This window comes from Lupinus angustifolius, chromosome LG07 (assembly GCF_001865875.1).
Source record: "Lupinus angustifolius cultivar Tanjil chromosome LG07, LupAngTanjil_v1.0, whole genome shotgun sequence".
NCBI classification, from domain to species: domain Eukaryota; kingdom Viridiplantae; phylum Streptophyta; class Magnoliopsida; order Fabales; family Fabaceae; genus Lupinus; species Lupinus angustifolius.
Window position 1 is genome coordinate 18,258,233 of NC_032015.1, and position 24,844 is coordinate 18,283,076.

Consider the following 24,844-nt stretch of genomic DNA (forward strand, 5'->3'; position numbering starts at 1 on the left):
TTTTGTAAATCTAAACTCAAAATAATCACAAGCCTAACATAACATAGAGCATGTAACTGAACATGATCATTTTCATACAAATACCAAGTTCATACAAATACCAACAGCATTCCACAAGACCACATCACAGCCTTTTGCTGACAAAAGACTAACAAAGAACATGAAATTTCCTCCTCTTCAAAGATCTAATGGAAACTCTGTTCTGTAAAATTGATATGAGAGTTTTTGTGCTATCAATATAAATAAATAATGCTAAATAGACAAGATGTTAGTCTAGCCTTAGTATTGGATCAATAGCAGTTCTTGACTGGCAAACATGATCACTACATTCTAAGTCTGACAAGTAAGGTAGTTTCCAACATGCTTTTAAACAGTGGCACCAATATAAACATTGCAAATGCCATCTCAGTGCACAAAGAGGGAGTTCAAATGCCATCCCTTCTGAAGTGCATGACTGCCCCTCCCAACAAATGTCGTTCCTAGGAATCAAATGAAGATAGTCTGCATATAGCTAAATCCAGGGCCACAAAAGGGAGACCAAAAAATAAATAATAATAATACTAAGAAGACCAAACTTTAAAAAAAGTTATGAAAAAGAAGCAAGTAATTACTTCAGGAAACCATTATACAGAGGATAACTTGTTTAAAGTGATCAACTGTAGTAGGGAACTTGGGATGCTTGGAGAGATATTAGTGAAACTCTTATACATGGACTTAATACTTGCCACTTACAAAGCATAACTTCTTGATAGAAATATGTAAGGTGGTGTCAAAAAGTTATAGGGAAGATAAGAATCCAAGAAATTAAATATCACCTTGATATGATATGATATGATATGATATGTTTCCTTTTGAAGGCTGCAAATTATATACAACTTTACATAAGAAGGATTTCTATGTATAATGGTATGCAAAAACACGTAGAATTTTAGACACATAGCAATGAAACTAAATCCTGAGCAGTAAAAAGACCAAAAACTGCAGTAATGATTATTTAGTTTATGTAACCTGTGAAATAACAGATTGGTTGAATATCTCTAGTTTTAGCACTTTTATTTCATCAAACAATCTTCAGGTCATAGAAAACAAATGGTTTAACAATTCGAAACTTAAGCCCCTCCATGTTAAGGGATTAACTAACAATAATGCTTCAAAATAAAAAATTGCACACTCATAGCATACTCCAACAACTCAGCATTTAACTATGGGATGCACAAATATTGTTTGACTAACCTAACACCAGAGGAGAAACAGAGAATTTAAGCCTGATTTTATCCACCTAGTTTTTTTTTACTATTTCCTATGAGGATATCTTATCATCTATTTGTACTCTTCTCTTCTTCCTCAATAAAATTTCTTCTTCTATCCCAGAATAAATAAAGAAGATCCACCATTATCTTCAAAATGAACAGAACTTACATTCCATTATGTTCCACCTTCCATGCAAGGAAGACTTGGAATCGAAACTTGAAGAGGATAGAAATCTCCATCTCAGAAAACTGATAGCAATACTAATCATTCATTTTTATTGCTAGAGTGAGGCCAATGCAAATTCAACATCTATGAACAAAAGGAATTAAGATTGTAAAACTATTCTTATAAATAAATAAAAATTAACAGATGTGAAACCAGAATAGAAATTGAAGTGACTCACATTGTTTATTCATGTACCGAGCCTTTGGCTTTCATTTCGCGAATAAACTTCTCTGCCTTTTCAATTTCATTTTTCTCTAAAAGAGTGGAAATAACTTTTTCAACAGTTATGGAATCAAGGGGGCAACCATTGTCATCCATCTTCGAAAGTAGGGTCATTGCTTCATCAAACAAGCCCTCTTTAAAAAGTCCGTTCAGCATAACGTAATATGTTCTTACATCTAATCGGCAACCTTTAGTGAGGATATGGTGAAAAAACTCTTTCGCGGTCTTTAGTCTTCCACCTTTGCACAAGCCATCGATAAGAACAGTATATGTGCACACATCGGGACGGATTCCTTTGTTAACAATTCGCATGAACAACTCAATTGCCTTGTCAAGATCTTGGCTTTTGCAAAGAGCATCTATCAAGATAGTGTAAGTGATTAAACCAACAGGTTGACCACTATTATGCATCTCATCAACAAGATTTTGTGCAGATGAGAATCTCCCTGATTTGCATAAGCCATCGATAAGAGAACTGTAAATTACAGTATCCGGAACTACGTTTCTATGACGCATTTCGTTAAAGAGTGTCATGGCATCATCCAACCTTTTAACCTTGCAATACCCATCAATCATAATGTTATAGGTATGAATGCTGGGTTCTACACCATTTTTGTCCATATTCTTAAATAACTGTGATGCCTTCTTAACATCTTTCATTAAAAAGTATCCATCTATTAAGGCACTATAAGTAAAAACATCAGGCTTATAACCCATTTTAGCCATCATATCAAACACATCTCGGGCTTCTCCGACCCTCCCTTCTTTACACAGTGCATCGATGACTATGTTGAAGGTACGTACTGTAGGATTGATGTTCTTCCGAAGCATTTCGTCTAGAAACTGAGTTGCTTCTTTTAATTGACCGGCAACGCTCAAACCATGTATTAGAGAATTGTAAGTGACAACATCCGGAGAAATCCCCCCGCCAATCATTTCCGAAAACAAATCGAGCGCCTCAGCTACAAGTCTATCTTTACAGAGGCCATCAATGAGAGCAGAATACATCTTTAAGTTAGCCCTAACTGCTAGTCTCTCCACCTTCAGAAACAATTCGACGGCGGCACTTGTTTGTCCTACTTTACATAGCCCATTGATTAATGTAATATAACTAACTTGATTAAACACAAACCCTTGTGCTCTTACATGATCATGAAATTCAAGAGCTTTCTTAACACTACCATTGTTACATAGTCCATTCAATATAGTGTTGAAAGTAACTACATCCAATTGAAAACCTCTCTTGATATTGTTCCCAATCAAAGAAAAAGCAAAACCCATTTGACCCAAGTGACAGTAACAATTGATCAATATACTCATAGTAATAATTGATGGTGAGATACCCAAAAACCCAATTTGTTTATAAAGTGAAATAACAGTTTCATATTGTTTCAACTTCACAATAGAACCCAAAATTTTGTTGATTTCAATGATAATGGAAGGAGAGTGAGGTTTATATATGATATTGTTGAATGATGAAACAGCATCATGAGTAGAATTAGTGTATGGTCTGAGATTGAAGAAGGAATACCTAATTGGACTCAGCAGAATCTTCATAGTGTGAAATGTGAGTGTGGCACAATCATTCGATAAATGGGTAGAAATTATCACAATGAACCATTAATTTTAAACATATAGTAATTCTAGCAGAGGATGTGTGAATAGTAGCTGAACAAGGTAACCCTAATTGGTAAGAGCAAGTCAAACTCATGATGACACATGGAGTGAGACAAACTGTGGGACATCATATATGCTCCAGTGGATATCCGTTTGAAGTCAACTGGGAAACCCGCTTTAACTTTCAGTTTGTGTTTTCCCCATTTTCAAATAGTGGATTTGAACTTGGTATAGATGATATTCAATCCTAAACCCGACTCAAATTCCATTTATATAATAATAATAAAAATCAAATTATAAAATTATCCTCTTATTTATTTATTTTTATATATAGTAAAGAATAAATATGTTCCTTTAACTTATTGATATGGGTTTGGGTTATTCATAACCTAATGGGAGCGAGGATGTTAGCCTTTTTTTAACTCTGTTTCGTTCAAGTTTAGGTACAGAATTTTGCTTTTGGATTGTTTAAGCACAAACCCGACATCGATTCACTCCATTGTCATCCCTATTTCCGACTATTAATTTTAACTTAGATTGACTATAAGTAGAGATAACAAAAATATTCACAATTCATTTAAATCATAGATAAATTAAATCCATATAATCCATTTATATGAGTTGGTAGATAGCTTTCTAAATACATTACTATTCATTTTTCATCAAATTCATCCACTTGTCCCTCTAAATATAAATTGTTTTGTTGACTATAATAATATAATGAAGCTACCATAAAAAAGCTTGTTTGTACTCTAACTTCATTATATTGTTTGATCACCTACTTTCGACAAAGATCCCATATCCTAAATATTGAATATGGCTAAAAGAAAAAGATGATAAAAGACTTTCTTATAGCCTAAAGAAGTGGCTAGAGATTATCTTGAAGAAAGAGAGAATTTGTAGCCAAGTAAAAGAAGTGGTTAAGGTGAAACCAACATTAATGTTCTTTTCCTTTGGCCACATAATCTTCAAGAGCTTTGACTATAAATATGAGTGTTACAAGCCATTGTCATCAGACACACCAAATACTTAGTTTAGTGCATATTCTCTCTTCTTGTTCTCTTATTCTAATATTGTGAGGAATATTTGAGTGTTTGAGAAATACTTAAGTGAAAGTGAAACTGGGTGTACTTAGTTTTTTTGGGAAGTGAGTGAAACACTTATAATTCTCTTTTATGCTCTACGACCGTGGACGTAGGCAAATTGTCGAACCACATTAAATTCTCGATGTCATTTTCTCTATTATATTTCCTCTATGGGTCTTCTACATCAACACTAAATGGTATCTCATTCCGTGTCCCAAGCCAATTAGAATGTTACTTTTTGTTTTTAGAAAATTTTCTTTTATTCAGGTAGCAATATGTCGTCGGCCCCATATATGGAATTGGACACAGCTCTGGATTGGTTTCCCTGTCCCTTTCCTAAAGGCAAAGAGGAAAGAAAAGGGAAATTTTCCTAATAAGAGCATATGATTTTTCCTCAACTGCAATATGGCACTTTCAGAAATGATTTCATCTTCAAGCAACAATGCAAGATACCCACTTTGGAATATAACTCTTGCATTACAAGACTCAAGGCCAGTAATAAGAGATCCATGTTTATTGATTCTGAATGAGAGGCTAGTGGTTTATAGAGAAGAAGTGCTATTGTTGAAGATGGTTTAGGACTAAAGTTTGAAGTTTTGTTTTAAAAATCTTGCATAGTAGATGATAATGGATCAAATGGATTCACGGGATTAGTGGTTTTTCGAATGAAATCTGGTTTGGGAATCGAAGATCGGTTCATATTTTCGCAGATGGCCTTGAGGCGCGCTTGGCCGGTATTGGAAGTCAAATTTATAATAGAACATCAGCTGCTGATTTTCTGAAAGTTTATTATCTATACATTGCTGCTTGCCCCTTCAGGAAGATTTAGTTTCGAACATCACAAGGAAATCTTCCGCAAATTCGATGAGGGTCATTGTTATAAGGGCTGGATTTTAGCAGCAAGCTTTTGATCATGAGATAGTACAGACAGCAATGCAGAAAGTAATGTCCAGTTTCCACAAGGATCTAATAATCGATGAAGATAGTCGGCGGTTGTTGCAGGGTTCAAGGGGGCGAACAGTTTACGCACTTTCTTGTCGGATTTTCCAAACACATACACTTCATTAATTTGCTTTCAACAATCTTTTACTTAATTGTCAAGAGAAGATGTAATTTGCTTTAGATAGCATTAACAGCTTCATATTACAATCTCAAACATAGATAAGAAGAACTTTAGACCACGACGACAACCTTCGAAAATCAAAATCTAGTAGTGATCTGAGAAAATAAAGCCTTGAAGTCCTTTGTTGGGGAACCTGTTCCCTCAGGTTTTGATGATAAGTCAAATGCCTTAAATTGAGCCTCCTCAAAATTTAGTGCCTGTTATAGAAATCGAATTCAGGAACATCCAAATCTCAGCAAAAAAACATAGGAGCTGTTTTATTTGATTCCCTACACAGATTATACTCATAAATAAAGATACCTGAATGCAGACTTCAGCAACATCAGGTCTAGCTATGGTTCTGGTTTCAGTCTTGAGAAGCTCATCATCTTTCCCTACGAGAAGTTCCCGAATACCTCCCTCTTTATCTTGCAAGCCACCAGCCCTGGCTCAGCGTAGAAAGTGAGAATGTTTCCCTTAGTTTTTAAGAAAATAACACCTACAAATCTATAAGTGTTTCATCCAAAAACAAGCGGGTATAGCTGAAACTGTAGGGTTGTTTAAAATGCAATTTCGAAGGAAATGGTCAAGCCGTACAAAATATGATGCACTTTGATTTAAAAAACGAAAACAGGAAAACAAAACAGAAAAAACCAAGAACAGCTATATGTCTTGGTATTGAGATACGATTTATGATAAAACATTATGGCTTCGTTCAATCCATGTAGCTGACCCAACCTAGTGTGAGTAAGGCTTAACCATCGTTGTATGGACAGAAATTCGTGTACCTTATGATCGTGTACGGAATACCAGAATCAACCAGATATTGCTCAGCCTTTCTTTTCCAAACCTGCAATCATATCAAAGAAAAAAATGTTCATTCTATCACATGAGGAACGAAAAACATGCTATCTTTACATCATTCTCTAAAGTGAAATACAATCTCTATTCACGTATAACTAAGAGCAGAGTGCTATAAAAGGAGGAAGTTCAAAAGCAATGGAGAAAACATGACTAACCAATATATTCCCATTACCCAAACTGTTCAAAGGATTGTTAAGATCGGTTCCACCCATAGACCCTACCAACACAATTTGCTTCACTCCTGCAGCCTTAGCTGTTCATTTAGAAGAAATAATTTAAGTATCACAAAGCATATGAATGAGTAGTATTATGATCTATTGTTAATGGAAAGAAGATATGATATTGAATTCTCACCGGCATCTATTTGATTTTTCTGCCCGATCCAGTCAACCTGATATGAAACAAACACCATAATATGAATAGAATGGAGATAAATGTCAAAAGATACTTTAGCATAAGAAAAAATGATGTAGCACCTGTTCAGGATATGCACCATCTTCAAAATAGAACTCAGGTCTTTGACCTTTGGTTGGATCGAATCCAGGTTTTATCTGTGGCACCCCGCTAGTGAGAATTATGAGAGCATCGATACCTTCGATTGCAGGAACAAGACTTGCAGAGTCTCTTATATCCCCAACAAAAACATCGTCTGCAGAACCAATCTTCTGTTTGCTTTCTTCTGTTCTAACTAGACCTCTAGCAACATATTGATCCGACCTCTCTTTTAACTTCTTGAAGACTATTTGTCCTGAAAATGTAACACCGGTTAGACCGCATTAAGAAGGACAACTCTATCTTCTTTTGGCTACTTTCAATCAAGGCATGCAGTCATGAATTGAATTTATTTCAACTTTCAGATCGAAGAAATACTCTAGAAGTTCCCAACGTGTATTGCATCGTATAAACTAGTCGTTGCAAATAGAACTATCTAATTTGAATGACAGAATCAATGTTTTAAATTACGGTTGTAGTTATAGTCTCCACTATATTTACCAAAATTGCGGAAAATGCAGCTGACACAACCCTTATCTGATTGCAAAGACTACGGAAATCGCCGTGGATCACAAATTAAATCGTCGGACGGAATGCAAGTTCACATACCTTATAAGTAATTTACATCATTCAAAAGCTAATATTACCTCCACTTTTATTATACATTATTAATTTCACCATTTACTTCAAACCCGAAATATCATTTCTGGTCCAAATTCTCTCCACCCTATTGTTCATTTTTGTTTTCATTTCTAGTTCAAGAAAGCATACAAGCTGTGAATCAAATTGCGGATCACATCACGTGATGTGGCTGCAATATTGTGATTGCGGTGACCCCCACAATCGCATGACATCACAATTGCAGTATGACACCGAATCACAATGATAAGGCCATGATGCAACCACATCGGATAATATCGAGCTGCATGGACCGCGTCGCAACTGCCGCAATGACCGTAATTATAGTAACCACATCCATAACCCCAATCACAACCAGAATTTAAAACACTGCATTTAAGTTAAAAAAAGACATGAAATCATAGAACAAAATGAACTAACCTGTACGACCACCAGCTCCAGTAACAAGAACAGTGCTCTTTGAGGAATCAGCCATAGCTACAACACTAGTTCCAATCAACCTCTTCACACACTTATGGTTACTCCTACTTGTTGGAAATGAAACCAAAGACAATGAAGAAGGAAAAGATTGAAACTTTAACGAGGAAGAAGAAAATGAAGCTTGTGGCACCCAACAACATTTATGGCATTGTTGGTTGGGAGAGGGAATGGTAGAGGTCATAAATGGAGCACGTGTAGCCATAACCATTTGTGAGTGATGGTAGAATTGGGGAAGATACTTGTGACTTTCACTTCAATAGTTTAAGGTACATGTTTTCTTATCCTTTGCCTTATCACATAAATAGCTGTGAAAATGGGATACCTGGATGGACGCGTTTGGGTTAGTTCAGATCGGGCTAAACTCGACCGAGCTAAAAAGTTTTAAATTTAATTTATATTTATGAAATTACAATACAAATCTGCTTGAAGTGGGTTGCAGTTTGTGGTGGGTCGATCCACGTAATATTAAAAATTATTTTTTATTTAAATTTTAAAATATTTATCTTTTTTTATAAAATTAATGTATAATTTTTTAACACACTTGTTATACCTGATTCAAACAAACTCATCTAATGCATTATGTTTGAGTTAAGATGTGAAATCAAATCCACTTATATGATTTTTAGTATAATTTGTTTATTAAGCCTTTAATTTCTATTGGAGTATCACATTCTAACACAATAAAATTTATGATTTCACTTTAATATATATACATTTACACACTATCAAAAGTAATATAATGGTAGCATATACTCAAGTTTAGAAGAAGTTCTATATATTGAAGTATAATCATCATCATAATATATGATAATTATTCTTTATTTTTCATATGAAGATTCTTTGAATGCTCATAAGCTTATTATCAATACTTTTATTGTGAACTAGTACGTGTTAAATTTGGTTGTGCAAAAATTTTATGTTAAACAATTATGTTGTATTTTAGTGTTGTTGTAATTTATTGTTTTTAATATGTTTTTGTTTTAAAATATAATCTAATTAAATACACAATTAAAGAAGAAAATGTAGAATGTATATGATTTAATGTTTCTTCTCATTTGATTTGATACATATTTTGATATTGTGCTTAAAATGAAAAAAGAATAAGAAAAAACGGATAGTAGAAATCTGTCCGGATAAGTCTAGGTCCAATCTGATTTTAGTATAGTCTAACTGGTCTGAACTAAAAATCTCGAATACAATAAAAATACATAATATAATACTTATGCCTTATAAATTTTCGGGTTTTAGCATGCTGGCCCACCCCAACTCACCAATTTTGACACTTCTATCTCAGAGCATGACATGACAACTGTAATAGCTTTAATTTTTACTAACACAATCTATTGAGTTAGGAAGTGAGGGCAAAAGTGGTAATGTCTATGGTCCTATCAAATTTTTTTAAGCATGACATACGTATTTTGTTTTAATAAATTATGATATAATGACTCAAAAAGTTAAATTTGTGATAATATAATTTGTTTAACTTCATTTAATATATCAAAAAATTAATTTTTTGTCTTCAACTTTTATATTAAATTTCTTTTTATTTTGTTTAATGGTTTTTTTATATTTTAATTATTGATAAATGTATGTGATGTGGTCCCATGTTAAAACATGCACAATATGAGAATTTATTCAAAAATGATAAATAGGAATGTTCATACCCACTTTAAAAAATTATTCTTAACCATCACATTCATTTTTCTATCACAAAACTACTTCTCTTCCTTATGATAGTCATTATAATATTCAGAAAAAACATCATAATGTTTTAGATATTTAATAAATATCATTAATTATTTTATTTTTAACCTATCTCACACTTTCACACATGGAATGATATAAAGTATATGAAAAGATATGTCTACTCATTATAAATGCATTATCATTAAACTTTTGCATTATAAACGTTTTTTTTAGCATTTTCAAGTAAAAAGCTTTCATGAAAACATTTTTATAATACCTTTAAGAGATATCAATAAAAAGGCTAAACAAAATTTCAGTATAATATTTTTTTAAATGGATAGGTTGAATTCCATCAATTAGAAATTAGTAAATGGAATAATGGATGAATTAGATTGTTTTTATTAAATAGGACATGGATGGATAGGAATTTTTAATGCATTTTTAGTGAATTGTTATTGGATTAGTTAGATTGTTTTTTTTATTATATGTTACAATCTTACTCAAAATACATGGAATTCATCTATTTTGGCACCTTATATACCACACTCAATTGACAAATTTATAAGATAATCAATTTAGATTGTGATTCCCAAACTCAATCCTTGTTATCAATTTGTTATGTAATTAACAAGTTCATATTAATAGCATTGGAGCAAGTGCTTCATAATCACTTGTCCTAGCTTATTTTATATAAATCTACATAATCACTTCTTTTTTAATAAAATTGTTATTAATTTTTTCTATTATACTTCTTTCAATTATATTAATTTTTCTCTATCTAGAATGATAGTTAAGAATACATTTGATAAAAAATTAACCATTTGTGTTAAAACTCTTATAAAGACATCAACAATGTATTGATCTAATGATGTAAGGTCCCGAATCCTAGGATGATGAAAAAAGGTTAAAGATTCGATTCTTATGAGCGACACTTGTTGGAAGAGGCAATCATATACACTCTAAAAGAGATTAGTTTCTTATCGATAGGTGAGATGATACCCTTAATAATACAAAAAAAGACTCTGAAAAAAGAGAATGATTGATTACTCATAAGGTGAAAAAATATCATTAGTTGTACAAATAAACTACGAAAATGACACTTAAATGACAATTTATTTTCCTTTTCCTTGAATTTTGTTTGAACAACTATTGATGGGTTCCTTATACACAATCCTAAGTCCTAAGCAGTCACAAATGTCTCCACAGAAAGTTTGGAAGTATAAGAAACATCAGATATAATATCAGCTTCCCATAATTCAGGCACTGCTTCTCTAAGGTTGTGGATATTTTCTAAGGCATAATCTGCACCTTTAACTTTCTGAGATGTACCTACCTGAATTTATATACCAATCAATAATATTAATTATTAATTATTAATTTCCATAAGGTAATAATCATTTCATATTACACAACAAAATTAGCCAATGATTTTATTACCAGCACAGTGTGAAGTCCTACACACTTTCCAGCTTGTATGTTTCTGACACTATCCTCAAAGAACATCTGAAAATGACAAATATATACAAATTAAGATGTAAGAAAATTTGGGCCAACAAAAATTAATTCATAGGTTGAATCGTATGTAACATCATTTGTAACACAACCATATGTGTTTGTCAACTCTTATGTTGATTTAGTTGATTGGTCGATAAAATAAATTTTTTTTTCGAGATAAATATTTATTAACTTTATTTTTTCGACTAATCATAGGAGTAACCTATGGAATTAGCATAGATAATGTTATAAGTGATTTTATTCCGAGTTTGATAGTTCGATTTTTTTCTTACTGTTCTCTGAGGGTTAAGATCGGCGATCTTTAGAGCAAATTCAATGGCATTTTTCGAAGGTTTACAGATAATTGGTGTCTTTGGCAAAACTGCACGAGGATTAGGTTGAGCAAAATGCCCTATGATGTCAAATATTTTGGATCTACTAGCACCATTATATGTGTTTGGATCATTGGTTTTGCTAGAACCAATAAATTCAATATCATCTTCATCATCAGAAACAGTGCTCTTGTTTATGGGATTAAGAGTCTCAAAGCATATGATTCCTTCAAAACAATCCTCTAATCCAAGCTTGTTTAGTGCCTTAACTGCATGAACTTTGTCTGCATTTGTGAAAATCTATATAGAAAAAAAAATCAAAGAGGTTTCATAAGATTATGGTCAATTATTTTTGTATTATATTGGTTCCATTTCATTATAAATAACTTACAAGCTTCCTATAAGGTAGGCTTTGCAAGAGGTTCCTCAAAACTGGGTCTGGTTTTAGATTCTCATAAGGTAATCTTCCATGAACAAAACTGTAATACAAAAAAGTTGAAAAATAAATGTCACTACTTCAAAGTAAACTTTAGGATAAGAAAAAATAAGTAAATAAAAATAAAGATATGTACCTATGATAATAATCATAGTCAAAGTCATATCCGATTCCCTGAATTCACAATGAAACATAAAATCAGTATTCTGAATTCAACAATGAAAACCCATTTTGATAAATTAAAAGTAGAAATAAATATGAAGGAAAACATACCCTTAAACCAGCCATAGTTGTTCCATAATTCTTGTAGAGAAGGTTGGACAATTCATCAATTTTGCTTTTCTCTATACCAAGCTTCTCCTCCATATACTCTATAGACCAATGGTACCAAGTAACACAAGTCAAAAAACCATAAACAAATAACCATTGGCAAAAAAAAGAAACATAGATTTGTTGTCTCAGATCGAGTCTCATTTGTTATCTCGTACCAATGAAAATAAAGCAAAAACAACCGTAATAGTGAAAATTTAAAATTTTTATTAGACATAACAAATTTTTATTAACATATAATAACATATAAGACATGATCTGAAATGACCGATCTCTTTTCCTACACTCTCACCTCTAATATTTTGGGTGCATACTTTATGAAAGCCAGTGCTTAATGGATACAAAGTATCATCTAAATCTGCATCAAAATATCATAGTTAGAATCATATCTAAATTAAGTTTCAAATTTGGGATTTAATTGATGATAATTTGTCTAGAAAACTCACCAAAAAGAAGGCAATCATATTTTGGTCTCTGGGCCTGTCTGAAGTGATTTTCATTCTCCATTTCAGGCACAAAACCTTAAGAAAACAAGACAACAAAAGCAAGTGAAAACTATGTTCCATGACAACATGAACCAACCAAAATTTATATGAAAAATTTATTGTAGTTCTCAACCTATACATGATTGAAATAAAAAAAATGTCTTATTTGACTCAGATTAGCACCAAAAGAAGCTAAAGAATCTTAAAGTAAAACAAAGGTGCTAATCCAATCAATTTGGGATAAGGTTTTGTTTAGATTATGAGTGGACAATCCACAACAAGTGGAATAGATTGAATTTGAGAAAAATAATTGGTGAAATAGTGACCCTTTGGGACACATATCTTAAAGAAATAAGAGAAAGTTCAAAAGTTGCATTCAATTATTAAAACTAGAGAATCACTCATAGTTCATTATAGTCCTTTGAACATAGTTCATTAGACAAGGGAAATCCTTTTGCAAAATGCTTCAACTTTTGGAATCATAGAATCACTTATTTAGCAAAGTTTCTTGATTGAACTGTATATTTATAAAAATCAACACATATTTATAAAAACCATGCATATTTTTGAAGCCTCATATTATAAAGGGATAAATGTTGCAAAATGTTTATTATAAGGAAATAAACATTTCTTCAGTACTTAATGAATTTTGAGAATTCAAAAAGCAAAACTGAAATCACAAACTCAATGTTTACATGGTTTTTTTTGTTGAATCATTAAGGAACCATGATTTAGAAGGATTCTTGGCAAAGAAAACACACCAAAATGATAATTAATACTAATAGATTAAAGGAACAACTAAAATCATTGGCTTACCACAAAAAGTATAAAGATTGATAATTTTGTAGAATAGAATGAATGGTATTGAAGGATTCAAGGTGGAGAGGGAGGAAGAACCATAGAGCCAAAGAAGAGTATATATAACAAATGGTTTCTTATGCAGCAGGGTATTTCAGTAAAATCAATATTATTTTTTCCAGACTTATTTCAATTTCAAATCATTCACATTTTACATGACATTCTTCCTATTCGTAGGAATTAAGAGTTAAGACTCTTAACAATTATTACATAAATTTAATTTATTCATTTGTGTTTTTAAATTTCAAATATAATAAATTCATTTTTTAAAATTTAGTTTTTTTTCATTGCAGATATTATTTATGTATTTTATTAATAATTTAAATTTCATATTTTCAAAATATATATTTATATGCAAGAATATTATAAATTAAAATTGCATAAAAATAAATATTAGTGTAGTTATAATTACTTGGAAATATAAAATTCACCAAAATAAAATAAAAAACTCAACCAAATATTATTTTATTATTAGGGGAATACAAGAAGAGTGTAATATTTATGTTGCAAAAATGTATATACATTTTTAAAAAAATCGATAATAATTAAATATGTATAATTGATGATGTATTAATAGTATGTAATACTCATATAATACTAATACATACATTTTTTTCCTCATACAAGAATTAATAAGTGAATGTCTTAATTAAAAGACCTCACATTATATTTTGTCCCCCAACCATAATCAAGACTCTTCCACACTAGCATTGTGGATGTAGTAAGAGTTACTACAATAGTGCATTTAAAGAAAAAACTCATGTATTTAGTTTTTAACAAATCTTATCAATGTTTAATAATGGGTATATATTAAATCCAATAATTAAAGCCTATAAAAAAGTCCAATAATTAAGATTACAAAAAGAAAATCTATCTTATATAAATCACCCGTTCTCATATATTTATATAAATCATCACTTATCTGTTGATTTATTAGTGAACAGAAAAAAAAGACATTATGGCCAACTAATAATTAATATACAAATCTTCCTTGCCCATCAAACTAAGAGAATATATTAAACTCTCGTTTTTTTACTACCAAAGTGTATTTCCTCAGGAATCAATCTCTTTTGGAATGTTTGACTGTTCATCCAAATAAATGCCGCTCATAGGAATCGAACTTTTAATCTTTTGGTCATCCTAGAAATCTAGCAGAACTATATATCACTATACCAAACATCTTATTGGTAATTAAACTGTCATTCAAGTGTAATATAACCCATTCCATAGCATTTGTTTTGGAGTATTATTTCAACTCATTCTAGTGAATATAATAATAAAATAAATCTTGATGATAAATGATATATAGAAGTCACTAACGTAAGAATAGTAGATCACAATGGTAAGAATGTACCAAAAGAAAAGAATATACTTTTTTTATATAAAAGAACTATGAAATGTTGAAACTTTATACATACATACTTTTTTTAATATATAGAAAGACACACTCATAGGTTGTACCTTGAAGTTTACATTATTCTTTTTACCATGGTAAACATTCATTCTTATTTCTAACATAGAAGAAATCCATAAATTCAGATTGTACATATATTTCTCTATTTAGCTTCTTAATTTTTTTAATAGGTAATTATTTTATTATTATATTTGCATGGTGCACTTTCTAGTACTCTCACAAGTTAACCAAACCTTAGGGGCTAAAAGTCCCATTTTTTTATCATTTTCTCTTCCATGATTGTTGCTAATGGATTAGGAGCATCACAAATCATTATACATAATTATTGTTATTATTTCCTTGGTCTTGTTAGTAATACTTAAAAATAAGCCAAAATCCAAAGTTCTATGGTATATCTAATATGTATATAATCTAAGCAGCCATTATTTATGGGACAAGTCCTACAACACAATGCAATGCACCCACGTAGATGACCTACAAAAACTATAATATATAATAGCATGCAATTAATGGTGATTATTATAGTAATAATCCAACATCAACACATTAAAAAATTTGATCAAAATGTCGATATCATTGACCATATAATCATCCATAAAATTTTATATTAAACCCATCAATGATTGAGAGGATGTACAGATATGAATGTGGCATAATCTTGAATAAAAATTATTTTTCAGATCTTGTGCAATTGAATTAAATCTGCTTACCATGATCTTAGCACAATAATTAATATTACTTCCATCAATAGAAACTATACGAGACACACACAAAAAAAACCATATTTTATTATATATAATTATTTTATGATTGTTAGTGTACATATTTATAGTCATTATATCATTCATTATTAGGGGAAGGAAATAAAGTACAATGCAATCATTGAGCTTTTTATAATAAAAAGCTTATTATATAATTTTTGGGTGTAGGGAATAAATGATAGCCTTATTTGTAGGGTGGACATATGTATCAGTTATATAGCTGATTATAAGCTTTTACCTAGCTTGTAAGTTAGTTGTGTTAAACATAAAATAATTCAAGTAAAATAAAAAATTTCATTCTATCAATAAATGTATATATGGAAATGATAGATAACTTCAAACACAATTCTAAGAGCCGTTTATTCCCAAATTTCGTTTACACTAATTACACTAAATCTTAGCCCTCTATTTTCTTAAATCTAACAGATTAAATGGATGAGTGCAATAAATGATGAGAGAGAAAAAGAGAAATTTTAAATAACTTATTGCACTCACTTGTTTGGTCCATTAGATTTAAGAAAATGAACGGCTGAGATTTAGTGCAATTAGTATAAATGGAACTTGGGTGTAAACAGATCACTCCCTTAATCTAAAGTTCATAATATTATAATTTTAGAAAAATTTGTCGGAATTGAAAAGTAATTAAATGTAAAATTTTGTATTAGTAGGTAATTAGATCAATTAGTTGATGTAATTATAATAATTGTTATTTACAAAATCCTCCAAAATAAATGAGTAATAAATATCAATGTTGTGAAACTAGAACTAGACGTCAAACATGAAAAAGGTTTCGTATAAGGTTTAATCATTTTAAACGGTCAGATCAGACCGAATGATTTTATATAATTAATATTTTTATCAATAAATGTATACTTATATATAAATTATAAAATTTTATATAATTAATAATTATGTATAGTTATATTAAAATAATATCTCTCAATGTTTTATTAGACTGGAGTAAAAGAAAATGATTAGAGTAGTGTTCCATTTTTTTAATTTGAAGTAAACCGTCCAGTTTACTTCCCCGAGTTATTCTAGTTTAACACGGTTTAACACAGTCAGACCAGAATTTTCCCGGTTCAAAGTGGTCAAACTCTAATTCGATTAAGACTGCAAACCAGAGTTGTTATCAAGTTCGGTTAGTGAACCGGTCAGACCACCTAATATGGTACAGTTCTCACAACACTAGTAAATATTATTAGTTGTGAAAAATATTTCCAATTATGATAACTACAAATATTTTCCTAAAAAATCAAATAGAAAAAATACTGATCCAAATTTAATTTTGTATTTAAAAAACTGACATGTGATTCACTCAACAGATGAGAGACTATGAAAAATGTCTATTATTAAAAAATAATGAGAATTGAAATTTAATATTTGAACTTCATTCACATGTATCATCATTTTAGTTTAATAATATAAATTCAACCCAATGTAAGGAATTTGTGTTTGTCATGACGATATATTTATATTTTTAGCACATCTTACTCCACGTGAATAATTTATTGGTTATATATAAAACTTTAGATTGAACATAAATGTTACACCCCCACAAAGGAAAAGTTTAATTGATTGTGTCAAATAATTGTGACATTGATTGATATTGAACTAGCCTCCATGAAGAACATACATATTAATATATTATATCTTTAATCAAAGTTTGTGCCATTTTAAGCTCACACCACCTCCGGATAAAATTTGAGGCTAAGAGCACACCCCAGCTCTTGACTTATATCAATGTGGACAACACTTATTACACCTTTAATCTTCATTACTGGTCCATACTCTATATACATCTGTCACAATGTCACACACCACTCATTTTGATTTAATCGTGTAAATTTCTGCTAGATTTTTAGAAAGACCAAAATGTTAATAGTTTAGTTTATAAGAGTGACACTTGTTGGAAGGGTCAATCATATATCCTAAAACAGATTAGTTCATTACTTATAAGATAAAAGGATACACTTTATAGTATAAAAAGAAAAACATACCACTCATTTAATTCAGCCTTCTAATGAAACCTAGCTAGTGATGCAACTTGATTGTTATAGTGGTGTATTGTTCTATTTACCACCAACTTGTAGAATAGGGACCTTATCTGTTAACGGAGAGAGAAATACTATTTTTACAATTATTTTTTAGAATAAAAATATCATTATAAATACAAATAAAATGATATAATTATAATTATATATTATTTTTTAGATTGTTTTACACGATACTTTCCTCTCAATTACTAGGGATCACAACAATTCACATATCACCATCAAATATATGAAACATGTGAACCAAAAGCACCTTACTTCTTTTTCTGTGGGCAATTCTCATAAACTACAAAATTGGAAAATGACCACTAGGGTAGGTGATGAACGGATGATAACCATAAGTAGGAGGAACATTTTATGAGTCTATTTGCGAGTTGATTTTTAGATGGAAAAAGAGAATGAGAAAACTTGCATTACGCCAGAGTTGCTATTCAACAGCGTTTATTTTAGATGTATAATAGCACTTTCATGCGCTTTCTGTTTGATCGCGGTAGTATATGGTCATCATTAACAGCACTTCACAAATATTGCTGTATTGATTATATACCACAACACAACACACAAAAAGTATTATCATATACTGCATCAGTACAACAGCGCATCATCCACAAAGCGTTGTCATATAGGTCTTACATAAACAACACATTTTATAGGTCTTATTAATAGCGTTTATTGTTGCGCTGTTGAAGTTCATATATTTAACAGCTTAATAACAGAAAAGCGTTGTTGTATTATTCATAAAATTTCTCAAACAACACCTTAATACAAACAACAATGCATCATACACATAACACTGCTGTGTTAATAATGTACAACAATGCTTTCTATAAAAAGCGTTGTTGTAGTTATCCTTTACAACAACACATGTCAGAGCTTCCCCTATAATTCGTTGTTGATTTGTATAAATTAATACTTGCATATACATTTATTAGAATAATAGACATTCTCAACAACACATACATTTATACATTCTAAATAACATAGACACATTAATACAGGTCAGAAGTTTGTTTTATTAAACATCAATACAATATAAAATACAAACAATGAATATCATGTCAATTATGCTTTGACAGAATACATAATTACAAATAAAAAATTACACAAATTACAAAGAAACAATATTATACAAATTACAAACAATCAAAATTAAGCTATAATAATACAAAGACTACTTGCATCTACTTTTTCATTTTCTTTGATTGTTTTTGTCTTGTATGGTCATCCTTGTTTGGAGGAGCATATTGATTTATCAAATGCCTTTCATCGTGATCATCTCTTGTATATAAATTATCATTTGTAGTTGGTCCGCTCTCACGCGACTGATATGTCCCAAAAAAGGATGATCTTCATATTCTTAGTCATCAATATTATTGACGATTATTTTGTTAGTTAAAAGAACAATGAATCATTTCATATCAGCTGAGTCACTAACATAGAATACTTGTGGAGCTTGTGATGCTAGAATAAATGGATCATCTTTATATTATGGTCTATTAAGATCCACTTGCATGAACCCTAACTCATCAACTCGGAAGCCATTATTGTTATCAACCCATATACAATAAAAAATGTCATCCAAAACATTGTGTAATCCAATTCTCATATGTGTTCAATCACTCCAAAGTATGACATGTTCGCATATATTGGGTTTCTATCTTTTGCACTTGACATGTGTAAAGTTTGAGCAACAAGAGTTACACCACTATTTTGCATTTTACTTTGATCATCTTGTTTTTTCGTATAAAATGTGAACCTATTAATTAGGTAAACAGTGTAGGATAAGACATGAAGGCTTGGACCATTGGCTAACCATTTCAATCTTTCGGAAACAGAATGTGCATTTATATGCAACTCCTCATCAATGTGATTTTTTAGCCACTTTATGAAAAATCGATTATGCTCTTTGGAAATCCAATTTTCATTCTTACTTGGGTAACACTTCCTTAACATCTCCTTGTGTGTTTCAACATATGGCTCAACCTCGTCGACATTATGTAAAAAATATAAGTGCGCTTGCTCCAATTTGGTTCTTGTTATAGTCAATATGTCATTCCCATTAATACATTCACCCAATGTTTTTTTTTTTTGCATATCGAGGCTTTGGAATGCCCATGAAATCACCATTTGTAAGGTATCCGATACAAAAATTAAGAGTTTCTTCAACAACATATCGCTCGACAATACAACTCTCTGGTCTTGATCGGTTCTTCACATACCCTAATGTCTTCATATAATGCTCAAAGGGGTACATCCATCTCATATAGGAATGGTCACATAGTTGTGTCTCTCGAACAAGATGAATGCTCAGATGAACCATTATATAAAAAAGAAGGTGGGAAATACATTTCAAGCTCACACAAAGTCAAAATAACTTGTCTTTTCAATGCGGATAATTTCTCAGGGTCAATCATTTTGCTACAAATTGCCTTGAAGAAGAAGCATAACCTAGTTATGGTTCCTCGAACTTTTTTAGGTAGAATTGACCGTATTCCAATAGGCAAGAAATACTCCATAAGTACATGACAATCATGAGATTTAAGACCTTTTAACTTGAGGTCTTTCATTGATACAAGGTTTTAAATGTTGGAAGAGTACTCTTCTGAAACTTTAACACCATGAATAAATTTACAAAATTCAATTTTCTTCTTCCTCGATAAAGTATAAGTTGTTAGAGGTAGAAATGTATGTTTTCCCTTCATTAACGGCCCCAATTCCTTTCTTATTCTCATACTAACCAAGTCCAACCTTGCATTCAAGCCATCTTTGGTCTTACCAGGGACATTGAGTAAGTTACTAATGAGACTTTCAAACACATTTTTCAATATGCATAACATCGAGGAAATGTCTTACATATATGGCAATTCAAAAATTTAAAGAAGATTGACCTTTTTTTCCACTCACTTGTGACAATTTCTTTTGCAAAAGGTTTATCAAAGTTAGTATTCAAACTCTTTAGCTTTTGAAATAATTGCTTACATGTCAACGACAAAGGAGCACGACCTTTTTCATTGTTTCTTTTCTCCATCGTCGATAGTGATGATCTGAAGGCAAAAATCTATGGTGGCCAAGGAAGGCATTCTTTTTTATAGTGTTCCAACCTCATTGAATGAGTATTGTCTTCACATACAGGACTTGCAAAATGTCCTTTGGTACTATATCCAGACAAATTACCATATGCAGGGAAATCACTGATTGTGCCGAACAACAAAGCCTTCAAGTTGAAGCTTTCTTCCCTATACGCATCATATACATTTATGTATGTCTCCCATATTTACTTCAAGTCTTCAATTAATGGAGCCAAATATATGTCTATGTCATTTCCTGGTTGTTTAGGTCCAGAAATTAACATAGATAACATCACATATTTGTGCTTCATGCATAGAGAATGAAGTAGGTTGTATATCACCAACATCATTGGCCATGTACCGTGGGAGCAACTTTGAGCACTATGTGGGTTAATTCCATCTGTTGACAATGCAAGACGTTGATTTCTTGATTCTTGACCAAAATTAGGATAGCCGTGATCAAACTTTCTCCATTGAGGAGAATCTGCAGGATGCCAAAGCTTGTCATCTTTAATCTTTTCTTCATCATGCCATATCAACTTCTTTGCATCTTTGACATTGCTAAATATACACTTGAATCTTGCTTTGATGGGAAAATAACATACAACCTTTTTGGGAATTGAGTCTTCCATCTTATATCGTGATGCATTACATTTAGGACAAAACTTTAATGAAGCATACTCATGAAAAAATAAGATGCAATCATTTTCATAAGCATGTATCATACTATAGTCCATGCCTATGGAGCGTAACATTTGTTTTGCATCATAGGTTTGAGAAGGGAGCACATTATCTTCCGGCAACATATCCTTCAGAAGTGTGAGCAAATCGGTGAAACTCTTATCAGTCCATCCATTAATAGTTTTCAACTTATACAACTTTTACACCGCTGCCAATCTTGTGAATTTAGTACAACCATCATATAATGGTTTCTCAGCATCACTTATCAACCGTTGAAACATCTCAGCACAATCCTGAAGATCCTCTTCGATAATGTTTGTCATTTCCTCGAAACGACGTCTTCATATGTATTTGTGTAGTTGTCTTTCATATGCATCTCATCATCATAATCCATAATGTCTATCGTCTCACTGTGTCTTGTCCAACATGTGTAACTTTGATCAATATCGTGATACACTAAATGAAATTTTAACTCATTTGGAGTAATTCGGTTTGAGTAGCTACATCTTAAGCAAAAACATACAATTCTATTAGGGTTTTCATCATTCTTAATTGCAAACCTAACAAATGATTTCACTCATTCTTCATACTCCTTCGTCAATCGATTGACACTCATCCATTTTCGATCCATTTTCTATTAACAAAAAAATATAATGAGCATAAATCCCTAAGGCTTGGAGTTAAGCTCACCAAGCATAGCAAATGCATTATTATGATCGGAACCTCAACTCATAATGTAAGCTAAATGAGTCGGAAACCTCAATTGAATACAAGTTAAATGAGTGAAATCACTTTCACTCAAAATCACTTTATAAGGAAAATATTTATAACTCAATACAAGCTAAATATAATGTAATTAAAAAAGCAAATAACTATATGAAAAACTCACTTTCAATTCGGTGTTGAATGCGTGAATGATGATTTTGATGTTAAACGGGTGAAGAATTTTTGAATTCGGTGTTGAATGAGTGAATAATTTTGAGGTTGAATGATTTTCGAGGTCGATTTTGAGAGTGAATATGTTTCGCTACTGAGTAAATGAGTGTTGGAATTGCTGATGAATGTGTGAGAATGCGGGAACATTTTATTTTTTTAGCGTCAGATAGTATCTTCAACAGTGCATAATGACGATGACATTGTCAATGATATAAAATCAACAGCGCATAGCGAAGATGGCATTGTCAATGATACCTAATCAACATCGCAACCTTAAGGAAACAATATGGAAGAACTTCTCATTCAAATATAAAGAAGGTAAGTGTTTCACAGCGCAATCTGAAGAAAACGATGTGAAAGATATAATAATTTTGTTCTTCAACTAACAAAACATAACCAATAATAATGTAATTAGATATATATGTATACAAAACATAACCAATAATGTACAAATTAACACTACTTACAATTTTTTCCTCGATTCCTCTATACCCCGCTCGAGAAGCTCAGTATGGACATAAAGGCTTGGATGCCCTCTTGCGGTTTTCATTACTTAATTTCTGAAACAATAAACAATATTAATATCAACAATCATATACAAAAGTCAATACAAAGAATATGATTTTATCAAGAAAGACTCATCTTGTGTGCGTAGGGTGACAAAAGTCTTATAATACTCTTTATCAATGATATTTGCATATTTAGTTGGAGGTTTTAGGTTGACATTGCCATCAACATCTCTGAGTAATTTTCTGGCATCAGTTTGGAATTGTCGGAGAGTTTTGCCAGCCGATTTAAGGATATAATTCTTATGCTCCTCACCAACATCAAAAGTTGACTGAAATAAAAACACATATACATTATAAATTGCATGAGAACACATGTATATACATACATTGCATAGAAACGTAACACATATACGTACATTGCATGAAAACACAAAAACACAAAAACTGAAAAAATAAACTTATTGTTATTTAATTTCAAATACGTTTCTTCACGGTATTCCCTACATCACTCTATTTGTTGTATGTTAGCTTCACATTCTGCCTAACAACAATACCAATGTGTTGCCACCCTTCGAGTTTAATGGTTGACCTTTAGAGTTTCATTGAACTTCTATCTTAACATCCTTACTTCTTGACCGAATGACATTCTTCGTGGAAGTCATTCCACGTGGACGTCGTTTTTTAGCAACGATTTACTTGTCTTATGGAGTCGGTGTAGCTTCGTCACCATTGTGAGAACAATGATCACCACTTTGGGAAGTTATTGATGAAGTTTTTTAGTTTATGAGAGTATGAGGGTTTGTTGAGAGCATGAGGATTTCTTTTCGATTAAGTTTGAGAGCGTAGAGGAAACAATACATGTTTTAGATATTACCAATTTAACAGCGCATATTAAATGTATCACTGTTGAATAGACATCTTCAACAATGCATATTAAAAGTAGCACTGTTGTATTGACATATTCAACAACACATATTAAAGATTGTGTTGTTATTATGTGTCCAACTTTTACTACTTATTTTCATTAACACATCAACATCGCTACTAAGATGTAGCATTGTTGAATAAAATCTAATTGACAACGCTATATTAATTATGTGTTGTTGAATAAAATCTAATTGACAGCTCAATCGTAATTATGTGTTGTTAAACTAAACTTATGTTACAAATTAACAGCGTATTCGTAGTTATGCGTTGTTAAATTAACATTTTACATAACTGGAAAATATTTATACAACATGAATTTACGTTAATTATCATGAAGTTGCCATGAAGTAGATTACTATATAATTGTATTTATTAATACAAAACTGGAAAAAAAATTAAACATTACATTTTGTTAATTTGTTTTTGTATTTATTAAGTATCGTTAATTTGTTTATTGTGTTTATTAATAAGGAATAACAAAAGTATTAAAGAAAATAATTAACAAAAATAAAAATTAACATCCAAAATAATTTGGTAGATCAAGAATACAATGAAAAAGAAATAAATTTTCTCCACAATTTTTTCCTCGACTCCTCTACACAGATCTTGTATAACAGTTCATTGATTTTCTTTTAAAATCTGGACCCTTTTGGAAAATCAAAATATGTTAAAGACTCCCTTGACAAGATTTAAATGAAGGAAATAATTTTTTCATCGACTCCTCTACACAAATCTTCATCTCACGCAAATCTAGTATAACAGTCACTTTCTTTCTCAAATCTGGGCCCATTTTGAAAATCAAAAGATTTTAATGAGGGAAATAAATGAACTGGAAAAATTGAAAGAGGTCAACGAACTAAATAATTTACAAATTAAATCTCCATCTAACATAAATT

At 31.1% G+C, this 24,844-nt stretch overlaps 3 protein-coding genes and 2 long non-coding RNA genes across 8 annotated transcripts; 2 read left to right on the forward strand and 3 right to left on the reverse strand.

Moving 5' to 3' along the window:
- LOC109352587 (pentatricopeptide repeat-containing protein At1g12300, mitochondrial-like) lies at positions 80 to 3,355 on the reverse strand. Of its 3 annotated transcripts, none has more exons than XR_002108379.1 (4): positions 1,655 to 3,355; positions 1,009 to 1,560; positions 342 to 858; positions 80 to 302 (listed from the first exon to the last, which is right to left on the reverse strand). XR_002108379.1 is itself a non-coding variant. In XM_019594688.1 (2 exons), the coding sequence occupies exon 1, from the start codon at positions 3,253 to 3,255 to the stop codon at positions 1,660 to 1,662; it is 1,596 nt and encodes a 531-aa protein (XP_019450233.1). In that variant the 5' UTR covers positions 3,256 to 3,355; the 3' UTR covers positions 866 to 1,560; positions 1,655 to 1,659. The 3 variants fall into 3 exon arrangements, 1 of the variants encoding a protein (XP_019450233.1); XR_002108380.1 differs by having other exon boundaries at positions 81 to 302; positions 1,420 to 1,560; XM_019594688.1 differs by lacking the exons at positions 80 to 302; positions 342 to 858 and having other exon boundaries at positions 866 to 1,560.
- On the reverse strand, positions 5,448 to 8,239 carry LOC109352589 (uncharacterized protein At5g02240-like). The gene is made up of 8 exons (XM_019594691.1): positions 7,918 to 8,239; positions 6,843 to 7,114; positions 6,721 to 6,757; positions 6,522 to 6,619; positions 6,291 to 6,352; positions 5,824 to 5,947; positions 5,537 to 5,720; positions 5,448 to 5,495 (listed from the first exon to the last, which is right to left on the reverse strand). Exons 1-7 carry the CDS (start codon positions 8,183 to 8,185, stop codon positions 5,601 to 5,603), a joined length of 981 nt encoding a protein of 326 aa, XP_019450236.1. The 5' UTR covers positions 8,186 to 8,239; the 3' UTR covers positions 5,448 to 5,495; positions 5,537 to 5,600.
- On the forward strand, positions 7,902 to 20,294 carry LOC109352591. The gene is made up of 3 exons (XR_002108381.1): positions 7,902 to 7,985; positions 10,024 to 10,029; positions 20,280 to 20,294. It is a non-coding gene; the product is annotated as an uncharacterized LOC109352591 (long non-coding RNA).
- LOC109352590 (suppressor of disruption of TFIIS-like) lies at positions 10,752 to 13,656 on the reverse strand. Of its 2 annotated transcripts, none has more exons than XM_019594692.1 (9): positions 13,557 to 13,656; positions 12,702 to 12,776; positions 12,548 to 12,613; positions 12,199 to 12,296; positions 12,062 to 12,099; positions 11,881 to 11,968; positions 11,451 to 11,789; positions 11,101 to 11,166; positions 10,752 to 10,996 (listed from the first exon to the last, which is right to left on the reverse strand). In XM_019594692.1, the coding sequence occupies exons 2-9, from the start codon at positions 12,760 to 12,762 to the stop codon at positions 10,844 to 10,846; spliced, it is 909 nt and encodes a 302-aa protein (XP_019450237.1). In that variant the 5' UTR covers positions 12,763 to 12,776; positions 13,557 to 13,656; the 3' UTR covers positions 10,752 to 10,843. The 2 variants fall into 2 exon arrangements, with proteins under 2 accessions (XP_019450237.1, XP_019450238.1); XM_019594693.1 differs by having other exon boundaries at positions 13,638 to 13,642.
- Positions 12,783 to 13,133, forward strand: LOC109352592. Its single transcript, XR_002108382.1, has 2 exons — positions 12,783 to 12,947; positions 12,997 to 13,133. It is a non-coding gene; the product is annotated as an uncharacterized LOC109352592 (long non-coding RNA).

Excerpts from the sequence above, each read along its gene's own strand:
- LOC109352587 (XM_019594688.1), bottom strand. The coding sequence starts at position 3,255 with ATGAAGATTCTGCTGAGTCCAATTAGGTATTCCTTCTTCAATCTCAGA.
- LOC109352589 (XM_019594691.1), bottom strand. The coding sequence starts at position 8,185 with ATGGTTATGGCTACACGTGCTCCATTTATGACCTCTACCATTCCCTCT. Across the intron at positions 5,948-6,290 it reads ATTCCGTACACGATCATAAG|GGCTGGTGGCTTGCAAGATA; the intron begins GTACACGAATTT and ends ACGCTGAGCCAG. Across the intron at positions 5,721-5,823 it reads TTGCTGAAGTCTGCATTCAG|GCACTAAATTTTGAGGAGGC; the intron begins GTATCTTTATTT and ends TTTCTATAACAG.
- LOC109352590 (XM_019594692.1), bottom strand. The coding sequence starts at position 12,762 with ATGGAGAATGAAAATCACTTCAGACAGGCCCAGAGACCAAAATATGAT. Across the intron at positions 11,969-12,061 it reads GACTATGATTATTATCATAG|TTTTGTTCATGGAAGATTAC; the intron begins GTACATATCTTT and ends TTTGTATTACAG. Across the intron at positions 11,167-11,450 it reads ATCTTAACCCTCAGAGAACA|ATGTTCTTTGAGGATAGTGT; the intron begins GTAAGAAAAAAA and ends TGTCATTTTCAG.